General features: G+C 35.5%; 1 protein-coding gene across 7 annotated transcripts in view; it reads left to right on the top strand.

Annotated features, from left to right (window-relative positions):
- PDS5B (PDS5 cohesin associated factor B) overlaps window positions 1-17,327 on the top strand; it is a 186,464-nt gene that overhangs the window by 56,814 nt on the left and 112,323 nt on the right. For 6 of the 7 annotated variants that reach the window (XM_087865205.1, XM_087865202.1, XM_087865201.1 and 3 more), the window contains exons 2-3: window positions 11,053-11,179; window positions 14,333-14,536. In XM_087865205.1, coding sequence (XP_087721331.1) covers window positions 11,072-11,179; window positions 14,333-14,536 — 312 coding nt within the window. In that variant the 5' untranslated portion in view covers window positions 11,053-11,071. Of the gene's footprint in view, window positions 1-11,038; window positions 11,180-14,332; window positions 14,537-17,327 lie in introns of all 7 variants that reach the window. The other variant, XM_087865200.1, reaches the window with a different exon arrangement.

Below are 17,327 nucleotides of genomic sequence, written 5' to 3'. Positions count from 1 at the left end.
GGCGGATGTTGGAAACAAGATTGTTAGTATGAAGAGTAGATGGGAACTGAAGATGTGAGGGTAGAAAATAATACTTTTTGAGAAGCTTGGCTGCGAAGGTAATTTGAGAGAGAAGACAGTAGTAGCTGGAGGGGTATTTGTAGTTAAGCAGGAGTGCTATAGTATTCCTTCCACTCAAGAACAGAATATATTGGGTCTTGAGAGAAGGATCTAGTAGACACTGAGGATGCTTATGCAGAGGAAAGAGGAGACAACTAGTGAAGTCAGAGTCTTTGATAAACCCGTAGAGGATGGGATTTTTGTGTTCCAGTGACGGGATTAATTTTTGATATAAGGCTAACATACTTTCTAATAACAGGAAGGAATGAGAGAATGGGTATAAATGCAGTAGGTAGGCCCGTAGATTAGTGATGGGAGACTGAGGGAAGTTCCTGTTTGTTAGAGCTTCTATTTTCTCAGTGAAATGGAGGCAAGTTTATTAAGAATGGGGGGTTGTGCAAGAATGTGTGCATGAGGTTTGATGTGCGTAGAAGAATACATGATTTTATTCCCCCACTGGATAGGATATCGAGCTGATGACTGTCTAGAGAAATACCAAACATTCAGTAAATGAGAGATACTATCATTAACATAAAAAATACTATTTTAAAGAGATTTAACAATACTTTCTGTACTGTTAATTAGAAACTGGTGCTAGTTGAGATGTTTTAGGACCTGGGGCTCTTTTTCTGTTTGAACCAGTTAAGTTTAACTTTACTTCCTTCTGTAAGATTGATGGTCCTTAAAAAGAACGTAGGCAAGAAATACATTTAACCTTTTATAAATAAACATTGCCAAAAATATGAACAGAATGAGTTTGCTTTCTGAAAGGACTTCCTAAACCATTTAAAATTACTTTGTTTTACTAGAACTCATAGGGATAACTATTAAATGCACTTAATTTGAATTTAAAAAAGATTAATTCAAGTTGCATGGTGGCTTAGTGGTAACATTGTATATGGAAAAAAGCAGCTTTTGGTTTGAATAGTTGGAAAATATGTAAACGTGGCCTTAAGGTTATATACTTAGGGAAAATTAACATAATTTATTTGTATTTCAGTCTCTTGGAAAACACTCACAATAGCTTTTTAATTGTCCCTGGCCTAAGAATAAGCCTAACTTCATGTTCTCTGTAATGACTATGTATTGGAAGGGTTGTCTTTATGGAGGGCACCATCTGCTGGTTGTAAGAGGTACTGGTTGTGGGAAGTCTGCCTTTTGCAGTTACTGGACTCTTCACATATCTTGTTTTCCTTCTAATTCCACCTTTACCTGAGTAAAGTCCCAGGAGGAAAAATAGTTTTTAATGAACATGGCCAAGTAGGAATTCTAGTAGTGGTTTGATTTGATTTGTGACCCTGAACTTGTCACATACTGGCCTTTTAAGCAAATTCATCATGAAAATGGCAGGTGCCTGTCTTTATCTCTTTTCAGATCAATTAAAAAATGATTATTTCTATTACTCTTACCTTTGCTCTTCTTTCCCATTCACTGAAAGGATCTTTAAATATTTTTACTTCAGTCTTATTTCATCTTAACATTTATTTACATCTGATAATATCAGAGTAAAGAATGATGATATCATTGATTTTGTTCCTAGAACTGTCAGTATGATTTTTAATTTTATGATATGTTTCCTTTAATTAATGATCATTTTATTTGAACTTATTCAAAGATTGTACAAGCTGTTTAGTATTAGAATACTTTGTGTTTTACTTATTGTTAATACTGAACATAAAAATGTAAATATAACAGCACATTGCATACAATGAAATTAACTGTTTTCTGAAAGTATTAGTTTCACATGACCTTCTAAAGCAGGGAAATTCTGGATTATCATGGTTTTGCTATAAATTGGTGAAATTAAAACTGTATATTTTAAATGGAGAAGGAAATTATTCCTTTGTTCTATAGTGTATCTAGTATATAAAATGTATTCTGAGACCAGTCAGTTTTATATAAATTATTTTTAAATACAGTTATTATTTTCTCATTTTCAGTGTATCCACCCTACCTTGAATGTGAGTAATTGTAATTCCACAGAGATGAAATAAATTATGTCAGATGATTTCTTTGACAGTCTGTTAAACCTAAGAAGAACAGTTATATATCACTGTCTTATTTTTTATTTCTGTTAACAATTGAAGATCCTATTTATTTTCTATACCCTTCCCTTCTTCCTCAGTATTGCTCCCTTTCCCTCTTTCTTCTTTATACCTTTTTTCTCTTTTGTTGCAGTTTGGTGTTTATTTCTATTATTCTCTGGAAACTTCTTTCTTAAAGACCACCTTGCCAGGTCCAAGGGAGTATTTGCTGAGGTCATTTTGTGTTTCAGGTGTACGTATTTCTGAAATAATGAGCACTGTATGCCACCCCTTCATTTTCAGTTTTTTTCCCCTAGGCTTAAAAATATTTATTTTTTGCTTTTTTACCTTTTCTGACTCTGTTCTCTTTCTCTTCCTATCCCCTCCCCATATCATTATAGATATTTCTTCAAGGTTCAGTGTTGGTGTTTTAGCTAATCCTACATATTTTCTTTTTTTTTTTAATCCTACATATTTTCTTAATTGATCTTGTAAATTCATAAAACATGAGCTATACATGGTCCTAAAATATTTTCTGGCCTTGATTTTTCTCTAAAACTTCAGATCTACATTTTTAGTTGCCTTCTAGACCAATTTTTTCCTCCAAGACTTGATCTCTCTCTGGTTTTTCCCTATCTCCATTATGATGAGGGCAGAGATTTTTTTATATTTTGCTTGTTACTGCATTCCTAGTGTCTAGCGTAGTATATTGCACCAAGTAAGGTCTCAGTAAATATTTAAATAATTGACTTTCAGGAAGAAAGGCTTTGAATCTTGTAACCATCTTCTACTTCTCTATTCTTTTTTTTTTTCCTGCTTCTTTCTTAAAATCATGCATAAGTCTTTGAATCCATTTTCTTGTTTTCCCATGATTGCCTGCAGTCACCTCCTCCTCTTTACCTGGAATTTTGTAGCAGTTTCCTAACTGGTTTTACTGTATTTGATTTTGCCTCTCTGTGGTTTGTATTGCCTGTTGTAGCCACCATTTCTTTTTTTTTTTTTTTTCAAAGATTTTATTTATTTATGTGACAGAGAGACAGCCAGCGAGAGAGGGAACACAAGCAGGGGGAGTGGGAGAGGAAGAAGCAGGCTCCCAGCGGAGGAGCCTGATGTGAGACTCGATCCCAGAACGCCAGGATCACGCCCTGAGCCGAAGGCAGACGCTTTAACGACTGTGCTACCCAGGCACCCCAGTAGCCACCATTTCTTAGAATAGTTCTGGTCATTCATTCTGCAAGGATTTCCAGAGTACCTGCTTTGTGCTAGGCTCTATAATAGATGCTAGTGTAAAAATGATATACTACCCTTGGCTTACAGAGCTTACAACCTAGTAAGAGAACCATAGAGTAAGTTCACTACATATGATGTGATAAATGCTAATTATGATGTGTTCAGAGTTTTTTAGCTGTAGGGGGAGGAGCCTTGCTCTGCTTGGAGAAGTCAGGGGAAGTTTAATCATAGACTTATAGATTTGAGACTTTAAGGTACATAGAGTTTGCTTGGTAGACAAGGGCCAGTAAATATGTCTTATTCTGAAGAAAAGCTTATATATATTAACAGAGATATTTCTATTGTACTGGTACTGTTGTTTGTAAAACTGAAGTGCATACTGAGTAGACCTGCCCCTTTGTTGGCTCTTATCTTTTCCTCCTTAGCTCCCTTTACTTCCTTCCACCTTTTCCTTCAGTCATACTTCTAGATCCTAAATAACGAATACTGAACTCTTCTCTAGATTAGTGACACATTACGAACTGTTTTCTAGGTGCTTTTTTTGTTCTATGTTATTACCAACTTCACTCCCATTCACTTACAGAAGTAGGCTTTCTTTCAATCTTGTATTTTCCAAGCTTGTTATTTCTGTTAAGATAATTTTAGAATTTATTGTCATTTAATTATTGAGCGGGATGTTTTTGAATAGCTTTTTGAGATCCGTCTTACTCATTTTGCCCTATAGTCACTGCTAAAGAGTTACGCAAGTAACAAGCACTTGACAAATTTTTGACCATGACAAATTTTTTTGACTATGTGGGTGAGTTTATTTTACAAAGACACCATGTTTACATTATTTAGTTGCAGTCTGTGGTCACAGTTGTGTATCTTTTGTTAGGAATGGTCAACATCATCTTTTACTTCTGTCAAGGCAAGGCAGAGACTTTCTTGCATTCCAGGTTCTGTGGAAAACTGGGAATCCTGTCATATTTTATTTACCTACCCCTGAAATATTTGTTCTGGGCCTTTGCTAAATATCTTCTTTGGTTGAAGAAACATAACTATGACCTTAGTTGGTTCTTGCTTTTCCTAACCTGAGGTCATGTAATTGTTCTTCTCTATTATATCTTAAAAGTTTTTGTATTATGCTTCTATATTTAGGTCACGAATCTACCTGGAATTCATTTTGTGTAAGGTGTGAGGTATAGGTATGATGTCATTTTTTGGGGGGGAGGTGAGGTATTAAAGTGTCTCAGAACTCGAAAAAAATTTCAGACCTTTTTAAAACTTTATTGAACTATAATTTACATAGCATAAAATTAATAAATTTTACCTGTTTCAAGTGTGCAATTCAGTGATTTTTAGGCAAATTTACTGAGATGTGCAATCATCACCATAATTCAGTTTTAGAACATTTTCATCTGTAAGATTCCTCATGCCAATTTACAGTTAATCCTTCGGTGGATTCTTTTTAGTTTTTTCATCTTGAGGTCTCAGTCGAGTCCAGCACTGTTGGCCATTCCTTGTCTTGAATTGAAACTTGGTGTACCCCTCCCCCCACTTTCTGATATGGCTTCTCTGCATCTTCTTCCTACCTCTTTGATCATTTTCAGATTCCTTTGCAAGCTCTTTTTTGTCTGTATTTTAAAGATGTGTCTTCTCTTATCTCTTCTCACTTTACAAGATTTCCTGAATGCTCTCAACTGTGCCCCTGTTTTAACACCAAGGATTCCCAGATCTGTCCCTAGCTCAGACATATCTCTGGAAATCTAACTGCCCACCGGCTGCCGCCGCTGCCATCATCATCATCATCATCATCATCATCATCATCATCATCATCATCATTATTTTTCTTCCTCCTCCTTCCCCCCCCCCAACTCGTCCTATTTTTTTCCCAGCAGATGGGGCAAAGCATTTTATTTCCCAGAGGGTACTTGAAAATCTTCTGTTTTTTTTTTTTTAATTTTAGATTTTATTTATTTCAGAGAGAGTGAGAGAGATCACAAAAGGAGAGGAAGAGGGAGAAGCAGACTCCCCTCTGAGCAGGGAGCCTGATGCCAGGCTGATCCCAGGATCCCGAAATCATGACCTGAGCCAAAAGCAGATGCTTAACCCACTGAGCTGCCCAGGTGCCCCAATCTTTTCTTTTTTTAAAATGGATTTATTGGGGTGCCTGGGTGGCTCAGTGTGTTAAGCTTCTTTCTGCCTTTGGCTCAGGTCATGATCCCAGGGTCCTGAAATTGAGCCCCACATTGGGCTCCCTGCTCGGCAGGGAGCCTGCTAAACTCTCTCTTTGCCCCTCCCCCCGCTTGTGCTCTCTCTGTCAAATAAATAAACAAAATCTTTAAAAAAATGAAACGAGGGGCGCCTGGGTAGCGCAGTCGTTAAAGCGTCTGCCTTTGGCTCAGGGCGTGATCCCGGGGCTCAGGGATCGAGTCCCATATCGGGCTCCTCCGCTGGGAGCCTGCTTCTTCCTCTCTCACTCGCCTGCTGTGTTCCCTCTCTCGCTGGCTGTCTCTCTGTCACATAAATAAATAAAAAAAAAAATCTTTAATAAAAAAAAAATAAAAAATAAAAAAATAAAAAAATGAAACGAGCGGGCGCCTGGGTGGCTCAGTTGTTAAGCATCTGCCTTTGGCTCAGGGCGTGATCCCGGCGTGCTGGGATTGAGCCCCACATCAGGCTCCTCTGCTGGGAGCCTGCTTCTTCCTCTCCTACTCCCCCTGCTTGTGTTCCCTCTCTCAATGGCTGTCTCTCTCTCTCTCAAATGAATAAATAAAATCTTAAAAAAAAAATGGAACAGATTTATTGAACCGTAACTGATAACAGAGAAAAAAACTGCATACATATTACATACAACACCTATGATACCATTACCACACAGCCGTCACTTGCAATAAACACAGTTATTACTTCCAAAAGTTTCTTTGTGTCCCTTTACCTTTTTTTTTTTTTTTTTTGGTAAGAACACACTTAACGTGAAATCTACCCTCCTAACAAATTCTTAAGTACACAACACTGTATTAACTGTAGGTGCTATGTTGTACAGAGCATTTCTAGAATTTAATCATGTTGTATAACTCTAACTTTACACCCATCAAATAACAACTCCCCATTTTCTCCTCTCACCTCCTGGCAACCACTATTCTGTTTTCTGCATCTATAAGTTTGACTATTTTAGATACCTCCTATAAATGGAATCATGCAGTATATTTGCCTTTCTGTAACTGACTTATTTCACTCAGCATAATGTCTTCCAGGTCCATCCGTGTTGTTGCAAATGGTAGGATTTTCTTCTTTTTTAAGCCTGAATAATGTTCTATTATATGTATAAAACTCTTTTTCTTTATCCATTCATCTTTTGATGAGCATTTGGGTTCTTTCCATATTTTGGCTATTGTGAGTAATACTGCAGTGAAAATGGGTGTGCAGATACCTCTTAAGAGTTATTGATTTCCATTTTTTGGATATATACCCAGGATCAGGATTGCTGGGTCATATGGTAGTTCTGTATTTAATTTTTTGAGGAAACTTCATACTGTTTTCCATAGTGGCTGCATCATTTTACATTTGCACCAACAGTGTACAGGAATTCTTTGTTCTTCACATGTTTGTCAGCACTTGTTAGCTTTTGTGTGTTTGTTTTGATAATGGCCATCCTAACAGGAGTAAAGTGATACCTTATTCTTGATTTGTATTTCTCAATGGTGAAAATAGGAAGTTTCCTTTTAAGATCAAGAACAAGACAAGGATCCCCACTCTTGCCACTTTTATTCAACATGATACTGTAAGTCCTACCCAGAGCATTTAGGCAGTAAAGTAAAGGCAAGAAATAAAAGGAATCCAAATTAGAAAGGAAGAAGTAAAATTCCCTATTCACAGATGTCATGATCTTATATGTAGAAAACCCTTAAAGACCCTACAAAAAAAACTTTTAGAACTAATACATTCTGTTAAGTTGCAGGATACAAAATCAACATGCAAAAATCAGTTACGTTTTTATATACTATCAGTGAACTATCTGAAAAGGAGATTAACAAAAGAATTCCTTCACAATAGTATCAAAAAGAAAAAAGTTACTTCACAATCAACTTTACCAAGAAAGTAAAAGACTTATATACTGAAAACTGCAATATGTTGGTGAAAGAAATAAGACAAATAAATAGAAAGATACCAGTGTTCATGGATTGGAAGACTTAATATTATTAAAATATTAGGCAATATTTGGAACTTTTTGTTTTGTTCTCTCTGCTCTTTTCTTACTGATATGCACTGCTGCTGTTTTCATATATTAAATTTCATGTGTAAAACATGAAGGGTCTGTTTCTAGGCTAATATTTCCCATTGATCCTTTTATTTTTCTGCACCAGTAAGTACTACATCGTCTAAATTACTTTAGCTTTATAATGGGTTTTAATATTTGAGAACAAATCCATTTACAGTATTTTTTTTCAAGTATCTTGCTATTTTTGCCTTTTACATTTACATATAAATTTTTTAAAAATTTGCCATGTTTCTTTTAAAAGCAAAACCTGGGCTTGATTGGGGTTGTATTGACTACATAATTAACTGGGAAGATTTGCTATCTTTATAGTATTTGAAATTTTCAGTCCAGTCTATGGTTTCTCTTTATTTATTTAGGTTTTCTTTAATTTCTGTCAGTAAAGTTTTATGATTTCTCTGTAAAAGTTACATCTTTTGTTAGATTAACTTGTAAGTAGTTTATGCTCTTCTATGTAAATTATATTTTTAAACTTTTTATTTGCTATCCATATGAATACAGTTGATTGGTTTGCTTTTAAACCTTTTTATTTTGAAATAATTATAGGTTTAAAGTTGCAAAAATAGTACATAGAATTCTGTAACCCTTCACTCATCCTCTGCCAGTGGTGACATTATGTAACTGAAGTACAGTATCAAATAAGGAAATTGACATTGGCATAATATTGTTAATTAGATTACTGATTTTATTCAGTTTTCCCAGGTTTTTGAATAATATTTTTTTCTCTCTCTCTGTCTCTGTGTAGTTCTGTATAGTTTGATCCTGTGTATAGGTTCATGTCATTACCATCACAGTCAAGACACAGAATTGTAAAGGAATTCCATAATGCTACCTCTTAGTCTCATCTGTGTACACTGGCAACCACTAATCTGTTCTCCATGTCTATAATTTTGTCATTTTGAGAATGTTAAATTAATGAAACCATATAGCATTGGCTATATGACACTATGGCTCTTTCAATAAGCGTAGTGACAGTAAGTTATTGCATGTATCAGTGAGTCAGTTCTTTTTATTACTGAGTAGTATTTCATTGTATGCATTTATCAGAATTTGTTTAACCATTCATTTATTGAAGGGTTTTGGATTGCTTCCGGTTTTGGGGTATATGAATAAAACTCTTACAAATATTCTTTTTTTTTTTTTTTTTAAAGATTTTATTTATGTGACAGAGAGACAGCCAGGTAGAGAGGCAACACAGCAGGGGAGTGGGAGAGGAAGAAGCAGGCTCACAGCGGAGGAGCCCGATGTGGGACTTGATCCCAGTACGCCGGGATCACGCCCTGAGCCAAAGGCAGACGCTTTAACGACTGCGCTACCCAGGCGCCCCTCTTACAAATATTCTTGTACAGATTTGGATGAACACAGGCTTTCATTTCTTGGGAAAAATTCCCAGGAGTGCAATTGCTGGTTTGTATGATAAGTGCATGTTCAGTGTTATGAGAAACTGCCAGATTATTTTCAACTGTGGTTATATTATTTTACATTTCTACCAGCAGTGTCTAGATTCAGCTTCTTCACATCTTTTCCTATATTTGGTGTTATTGCTATTTTCTATTTTAGCTATTCTAATAGTATGGAATGATATCTCATTGTGGTTTTAATTTGCATTTTCCTAATGATTAATGGTGTTGAACATTTTTCATATGCTTATTTGTCATTTGAATTTCCTTTTCAAATGTCTGTTCATGTCTTTACCTATTTTGCAATTGGATTGTTTAGTGTCTGCATGGTATATTTTCTCATCCTTTTACTTTCAGCATTTCATATCCATGTATTTTTAATGTTTTTGTAAGCTCCTTATATTGAAATTTTAAAATCTTGATTTGTTTTAAACCTGATCGTATATATCATATATGTATAGCATAAAGTACATAGTATGTGCTAAGCAATGTTGTAAGTGCTATATATATTTACTTATAGCTTCCAATTTTTGTTTGGCTAATTTGTCTGTATTTTATCATATTCTTGAAAATTATATTCCTTGGATGTAAACTTTAGCTTTGCAGTTACCTTCTTTTCCCACATTGAGGATGACATTTTGCTGTCTTCTGGCTTATATTGTGCTGATTTATTAGTTTACATACCGTTCCTTTCAAAGTAATATGATTGCTTTAAGGTTTTGTTTGTTTTCTACAATTTTTATTATTATTTTGAGTTTTATTCTGTGTGGGTTCTTGAATTTGTGGATTGATATTTCATGCTGTTCTACTCAGATGGGGCCTCTGCTTTCATTTATCTTTTGGTATTCCCATGAATCGTAAGTTAAACTTTTCTGTCTTTTCTTCTCCTTTTATTCTCCTGATTTCTCTTCCAGTTCACTAATTCTCATAGCTTTTTCTAATCTGCTAATAAACTTGTCCATCGAGTTTTTAATTTCAGGTTTTTCATTTTTCATTTTTAGAAGTTCGACTTTTTGTTCTAGTTTGCTCTTTGTAATTATTCCTTGAATTACTTTAGACTTTTATTTCCTTAAAACAATATAGTAGTTTTGTAAACTGTTTGAGAATTCTAATATCTGAAGTCTGTGTGTCCTGTCTTCGTGCCTCGTATTTCTGCTGATTCTTGTACATAGTGCCATGTTTCCTTAGGTGCTTGCTTATTTTTGATTTGATAATGCTCATTGGGGATTCTTTGAGGTATAGAATTTGACTTACATTTGGTGCTTGGTAGTACTACCAGTCAGGGGTCACTGCATTCATGTGTTGAGGTTCTCTGGATAACTTAGGTAATGTGAACTATAGCAAATGTGCAAGCCTATGGCAAAAACTAGTTAGCTGCATCTGTTACTATGTTGCTCTGCTTATTACCGAGGTAGTTTTCTCTGCTGTTCACTGTGGCTGTTATTGAGGGCAGGGCTCATGTTGATTTCTGGCTTATCTTTGTGGATATTACCTTTTTGGAGACGGGGTAGTATTGTGCATTAATGTCAGGAGGGTCTCTTATTTGATGTTCTGCCTTGACAGGTTAAGATTTACCTCTGTCCCCCTTCCCTCATGAGACCACCAAAATTGAACTCTAGATTTGTCAGGTTTGGCAATGCCCTCAGGGCGTTAATGGATATAATGCTCCAGTGCTCCATTTACCTCTCTGGATTCCTGTATTCTCTTTTATTTGGGACATGTAATTTTTGGTGCTTTAACAAATAAGCTTATTTTGGATGTTTTTGTTTTCTGTTACTTATAGTTTTTGTAGTTGGCGGGTTACTGCAAATAACCCAACTTAACCATTAGTAGAAATGGAAGTGAAAATACAGCTGAAAAAAATTGGGGAAATGCTTAATAAAATTTTTCATTAATTAGTAATTCATTAAGTGAGTTACTATAAATTAGGAAGTATTTTTAAATTATTTGGTTGGGGGGACAGGTTACTTTTCATGTTTATTATTAATTTTGTTTATGCCTATTTTTTTGTTTGCTTCTAATAGTTTTCTTGTTTTAGGGGTAAAAATATTTCCATCATGGCTCATTCAAAGACAAGAACCAATGATGGAAAAATTACTTATCCTCCTGGTGTCAAGGAAATCTCAGATAAAATATCTAAAGAAGAGATGGTGAGACGGTTAAAGGTGAGTAAAATTGTGTTACGTTTTGGGGCATCTGTTTAGGGTGGGCGGTTACCTGTGGAAATCACATAAGGCTGTATTTTGTTTGGGCACCTTAAAAACAAATAAAAGCTAAAAATGGCAGGGAAAGGATCGAGGAGAGTGGAAGTAGGTAAAGAACTGTAGGGTTTCCTTAGCTACTGTTAATAGGAGAGTAACTGGAAAGGTGAAGCTTAGATTTTCTAGGGCCTCCTATACTTGGGTATAAAGAATAAATCTGTAGTACTCTTACATTCATTGTTGTCTGTATAAAGTTCTCCTTTGTCCTATATCTCATTTATTTTACAAAAACAATCATTTTAACCTAAGAAAGGAAGTTTTAAGTCTTTGTACTGAGCACTTGGGCTGTATTTTACTTACTTGTAAGTTATTTTAGAGTAGGTTAAAGAGCTTTACTTTCAGCTTCTCTCTCTGCTTCTAACATGGCAGCAGTGAATCAGGATTGATGGTGACCTTCCATAGATGAGGTGGTCTGTGTATGGCTAGAGTCTCTTTATATGTGTTTGAACAATATTTTACCTTTTGTTCAGGGCAGTGATGGTGCCTGTGATTGTAAAATGGTTAAAGGAACAGAGTGGCCAAGCAGAAGGCTAAGCTGATTTATTAGTTGAGATGTTCTTTATTTTTGAGCATTTTTTCCCCTTCTAAATTGTATCTACCTAGACATTTATGTTGCTTGATACATTATTATTTGTCTCTATTCCAAGACTGGAAAACCTGCATTAATTAATCATTGAAGACCCTGGAGCCTTAAAGCAAAGTATTGTTTTGTAGCTGTTGCTGTGTGGTTTATTTTTATTAGAAGAAAAGGACTCTAATACTCATAAATTTCACATAAAGTCTTAGTTTTGTGCATAAAGTATTAGAATGTCAGATATCACATTTTTTTTTATTCACAGGAAAAGACATCTTTGAGCAGATGAAAATTACAGATATGTGCTAGTTAGGAACTTGTGTCTGTTTTGTTAAAAATAGTGAAGCTACAAATCCTTTGTATGTGACACTTTTCATTTCTCTGTATCTACATTCCCTTGACCTATTGAGTTTTTAGAGAAGTGAATACTTTATTTCCTCAGATTAGTTTATATTTTAGCAATGATAGGTAAACATCTCTTTTGTTTCTAAGAAACTGTTAAATGAAGATACTATACTTGGTTAACATTTCCTATCTTTTAGAGATGTTATTTCCTCAGACATCTTCTTTAATAGATGACTTACACATGAGCAATTGAGTTTAATAACACCATTTGAGTTGTAGACAGTTTTGAGGAATTCTCATTATCTAGCCCTTGTGTAAACTTCGTTGTTAGTTTTGGTGGAATGATTTCCACAGTGTTCACATTTAGTGTTTGTAATATGTTTTCATTATTTTTTAGACATTTATGCCCAGCAGTAATCTAGTTAATATACTTTTTCTTCATTTATTTATCTAATTTACACTTACCCACTATTTTTAGCAATCTTCTTAGAGAAATATAAAAAGGATTTAATGTGGGCTGACAGTACTATTTTTGGTATGTACTGTTATAAGAGTAAGTTTCATAAATTAAAACAGTTTGTTAACATGTAAGGTGTCATTATTTATTATTTAATTTATAGAGTTTCCTATAATATTCTATTCAAAATATACTGAACCTCTCTTTTGTGAACAGATTCTAGAAAAAGACATGGTTTCCTGCATGTAGGTTTTTTTTTCTTTGTCTCTTTTCATGATATGCCTAGGCCATCAAAGCATATATCTTAAAAGAATAAAATTAGAAAGTGAGGAGAGTAGTCCTGGACCTTGTACCCATAAACTAACTATAGTGCCAGACTGGAAGGATTAGTTTACGGTTGGTTCTGGCATCTGGCATAGTAGAACTGAGGGTCCTCCCTGTGAGGAACACTTTCCCAAGAAGGCATTGGAGAACTTACTACTCAGAAATCTAGCTCTAGGGGCGCCTGGGTGGCACAGCAGTTAAGCGTCTGCCTTGGGCTCTGGGCGTGATCCTGGCATTGTGGGATCGAGCCCCACATCAGGCTCCTCTGCTATGAGCCTGCTTCTTCCTCTCCCACTCCCCCTGTGTTCCCTCTCTCGCTGGCTATCTCTATCTCTGTCAAATAAATAAATAAAATCTTAAAAAAAAAAAAGAAATCTAGCTCTATAGCAGAGTAGAAATCCTTATATTTTTCAAGGACCAGGTCATAGGTAAATTGATAGTTGGTGGCCAGCCCCTCTTGTTGATTAGTATTTGCAGCACCACCTAGTGGATGCCAGATGGTCACCTTTCCATTAGGGTTATTTAAATGTGTATTCCTGTCAAGTTAGGCAATTTAAAGCCTCATTTGAGGTAAGAATACTGTGGACTGAGGGTTCATTGTGACAACTAATACCGAAATTAGAAAAAGCTCTTCATAGAATTCAACGAGTACCATTCCTCACCATTTTTATTTCTGTCCTACTTCTTTGATATAAATGTTTTTGAAAAAGGAACCATTTCTTATAGGTTCTTTCTGCTTACTCCATATATGCCATTTGAATCCTACTAATAAACTGTCCATGTCATGTTCTCTTTTACTGTGGCACAAAAAATACTTTGTTGGATGCTATTGTAGTCACTTCGTGGTAGCTTTTTACCGTTTAGGAATACATTTTCATCATCCTTTCTTTAATCTGTTTATTGTCTTTTAGCCGAATATACAAGTCCATGTATCTGGAGTGGTTTATGGGTCAGATGGAAAAATAAATTGTTTTTTTCTTTTCCTAGGTTTTTTCTTTAGAAGTATAATAAAAGGAGTAGATATATTATAAAGAGGGGTTGCTCTTTTGAAGACAGACATATTCCTTTTAGTCCATTGTGAAAGTGAGAACAGAAACGCCATGTAAGGCTAGTTTTAAACTTTTTATCTGGTTAGTGGGTATGATGGGTACATGAAAAGTATTTTACCCTTTTAAAGAAAAGTTATTTTTCCTGTAGTTTGAGAAGGATCTTTTCTCTCAGACACTTAGAGGGGAAAAATGAAAGTACTGTATATTATTTATTTGGAAGTTAATCTTTGCAGTTAATATGGTTGTTATTTCAAATGACTATTTTTGCATGAAGGATTTCATTATTTCATTATTTTGTTTTTGAATAGATGGTTGTGAAAACTTTCATGGATATGGACCAGGACTCTGAAGAAGAAAAGGAGCTTTATTTAAACCTAGCTTTACATCTTGCTTCAGATTTTTTCCTCAAGCATCCTGACAAAGATGTTCGCTTACTGGTAGCCTGCTGCCTTGCTGATATTTTCAGGATTTATGCTCCTGAAGCTCCTTATACATCCCCTGATAAACTAAAGGCAAGTACTGATTTAAAGAACTTCCAGGATTGACTGATACTTTCAATTTATGTTTGTAACTAAATTGGGACTTAAAGTATTTAGATACTGCAGCAGTCTTTTGTTAAACAACTTCTTTTTTTTTTAAAGAACTCCCCCACCCCTCATTTAGTACTTACTTTTGTAAAACAATTTTTGATCTTTAGGATAGGAAGTAGCTTAGTGCAGTGTATTCTATATTTCTTATATTATCATTAGTTCTATTTCAGTAACACTCGGGGGGTGGGGGTGGGGGGATACTCCCTTTTCCCTTTTGAACATCTATACTAAAGACCGTATTCGTTATTTAAAACATAGTATGTAGTATAAGCCTGAATTTATACTCTATGAATCCTAATGTGTGTGTGGTGTGAATTGCTTGGAAGGAAATACAGTGAACAAAATTTTAATGAACAGGTAGAAAAGACACCTAGTACTTGGTTAAAGTAGTTGTAAGTAAAGCCATATGAATAGAAAATCTTTAAAAGATGATAAAAGGGGAATAGCATGATTAATCCAGCTGCTAGAAAGTGTGAAATAACTAGAGCTGTGCAAAAAAGATATTGAATAAAACAGGTTGGAAAACTAGAAAAACCATTAGTAATAAAAGGTAATTGTGGGGGTGCCTGGGTGGCTTCCTCAGTTAAGCATCTGCCTTCAGCTCAGGTCATGATCCCTGGGTCCTGGGATGGAGCCCAGCTTAGTGGGGAGCCTGCTTCTCCCTCTCCCTCTCCCTCTGCACCACCCCTCCGCTTGTGGTCTCTCTCACTTTCTCTCTCTCAAATAAATAAATAAAATCTTTAAAAGAAAGAGATAATTGTGGAAATTGTGGGTTAGAGAATGAGTCTATAGGAAGATTATTAATACCAGTGTGGAGAAAATGATGGCAATATAGGTTTATTTCATTTAACAAGTATTGATGTTAAATTATGTGTTAGGAACTGGGTTTACAGTGATGAAAAAGAGTCCTGATATGATTCCTGATAACTTTGATCAAGTCTGCCAAAATTCTGGTGTGGAATGCCCAAACTGGTTTGGGCATGATTGTTTACTATTTTAATTGGTAAAGAATCTCAGGATAGGGACAGTATTTGTCACCTGAAGGTAGAATTGAAGTATGAAATTTGAGAATGGTCAGAGGTTTAAGTAGGTATCATGAGCTGGTCTGTGGAGTTGTGTACCCAGGTATATATTTTGTTTTCTAGTTATAGACCTCTAATTTGGAGATGGCCTGTGAGGCTCTTCCTTACTGGTGTCTTGTTGGCATGCTTATGAAGAGGAAGGTCTTAAGAGTGCTGCTGCAGGTTTCTTCTACCTCTCAGGGCTTTGGGGTAATGAAAAGTCCTCCCCAGAGAATACCTACCTCTCTGTTCTCTTTATAACAGGACAGTTTATAAGAAGAATATTGAGGAGCTGTGATTAAAGTAGTCTTTTTGGATTATTCCATAGCTGAAAAATTTACAGTATCTTTTTTTTTTAAAAATATTTTATTTATTTATTCGACAGAAATAGAGACAGCCAGCGAGAGAGGGAACACAAGCAGGGGGAGTGGGAGAGGAAGAAGCAGGCTCATAGCGGAGGAGCCTGATGTGGGGCTCGATCCCGTAATGCCGGGATCACGCCCTGAGCCGAAGGCAGACGCTTAACTACTGTGCCACCCAGGCACCCCCAAATTTACAGTATCTTAACTTTTTCTGCTCAGATTTTTTGGTCTTCTTTAAGTGACTCTTTTCTTTTATGGGGGTAGTACTTAAAAACTATTCTTTTCCAGGGTGTTCTCTAAACGTGTATGGAGTAGTTTTCACTGTTGATTAGCACAAAGTTTGTATTTTTCTTTGTCTGTAGTAGCAATAGTAGAAAACTGTGACACTTTGATGCTCATATTTCCACTGTAAGTTTATCATCATCAGAAAACCCTTTTTATATACTTGGCTTCATGTGTAGGTCAGTGATCGTTGGAGAGGTTATAAATGAGTGGCTGTTGTCTTTTGTCTCCAGATAGTCATTGTGGCACTTGGTTTTCTTTTAGTCACAGTCTTTAGTTAGGAGGATTTATTCACAAAAGATGTATTTTGTACAGTACTACTATCAAAGTAACCATTTTTGAAGGATGTATTTACCATAGTATTCTTTTGAAAAGCTAGTCAGTTAACTGCATATTTCTTCCCTTTTAAAAATATTCTTATCCTTTTACTTATAAGGGACACATTTTTCTCTTTTCTTTTTATTTATTTAATATTATTTATATTTATTTATTGATTAGCATGATTTCTTTCTTTCTTTTTTTTTAAAGATTTTATTTATTAGAGAGAGAGAGACAGCGAGAGAGGGAACACAAGCAGGGGGAGTGGGAGAGGGAGAAGCAGCCTTCCCGTCAAGTGGGGGTAGCCTGATGCAGGCCTCGATCCCAAGACCCTGGGATCATGACCTGAGCCGAAGGCAGACGCTTAACGACTGAGCCACCCAGGCGCCCCTGATTGGCATGATTTCTTTGCAGAATTAGCTTTTATAATTTTACCCTCTTCCAGAATATTAAGAACATCATCTCCATAAAAATTGCCTTAAAGGGACATTGAACCTATCTCTATCCAGGTACAAAAGGAAGACATAGTAAAAAATCAAAAGCCAACAGATAGAGACAGATTGAGAAATGGTGGGGAAAAAAAACAAGTAATTATAATGATTAGGTAGGTAGCTTGAAAGTTAACTTCTCCAGTTCTTTTTAAAATTTCTAAGTTTCTGTGATCTAGTGTGTTTTCACTTGGTGATTTAT

Source organism: Ursus americanus, chromosome 10 (genome assembly GCF_024610735.1).
Source record: "Ursus americanus isolate L20-20 chromosome 10, mUrsAme1.1.p, whole genome shotgun sequence".
NCBI classification, from domain to species: Eukaryota; Metazoa; Chordata; class Mammalia; order Carnivora; family Ursidae; genus Ursus; species Ursus americanus.
Note: the sequence above shows the minus strand (reverse complement) of the source record. Positions and strands in the feature narration are given on the sequence as shown.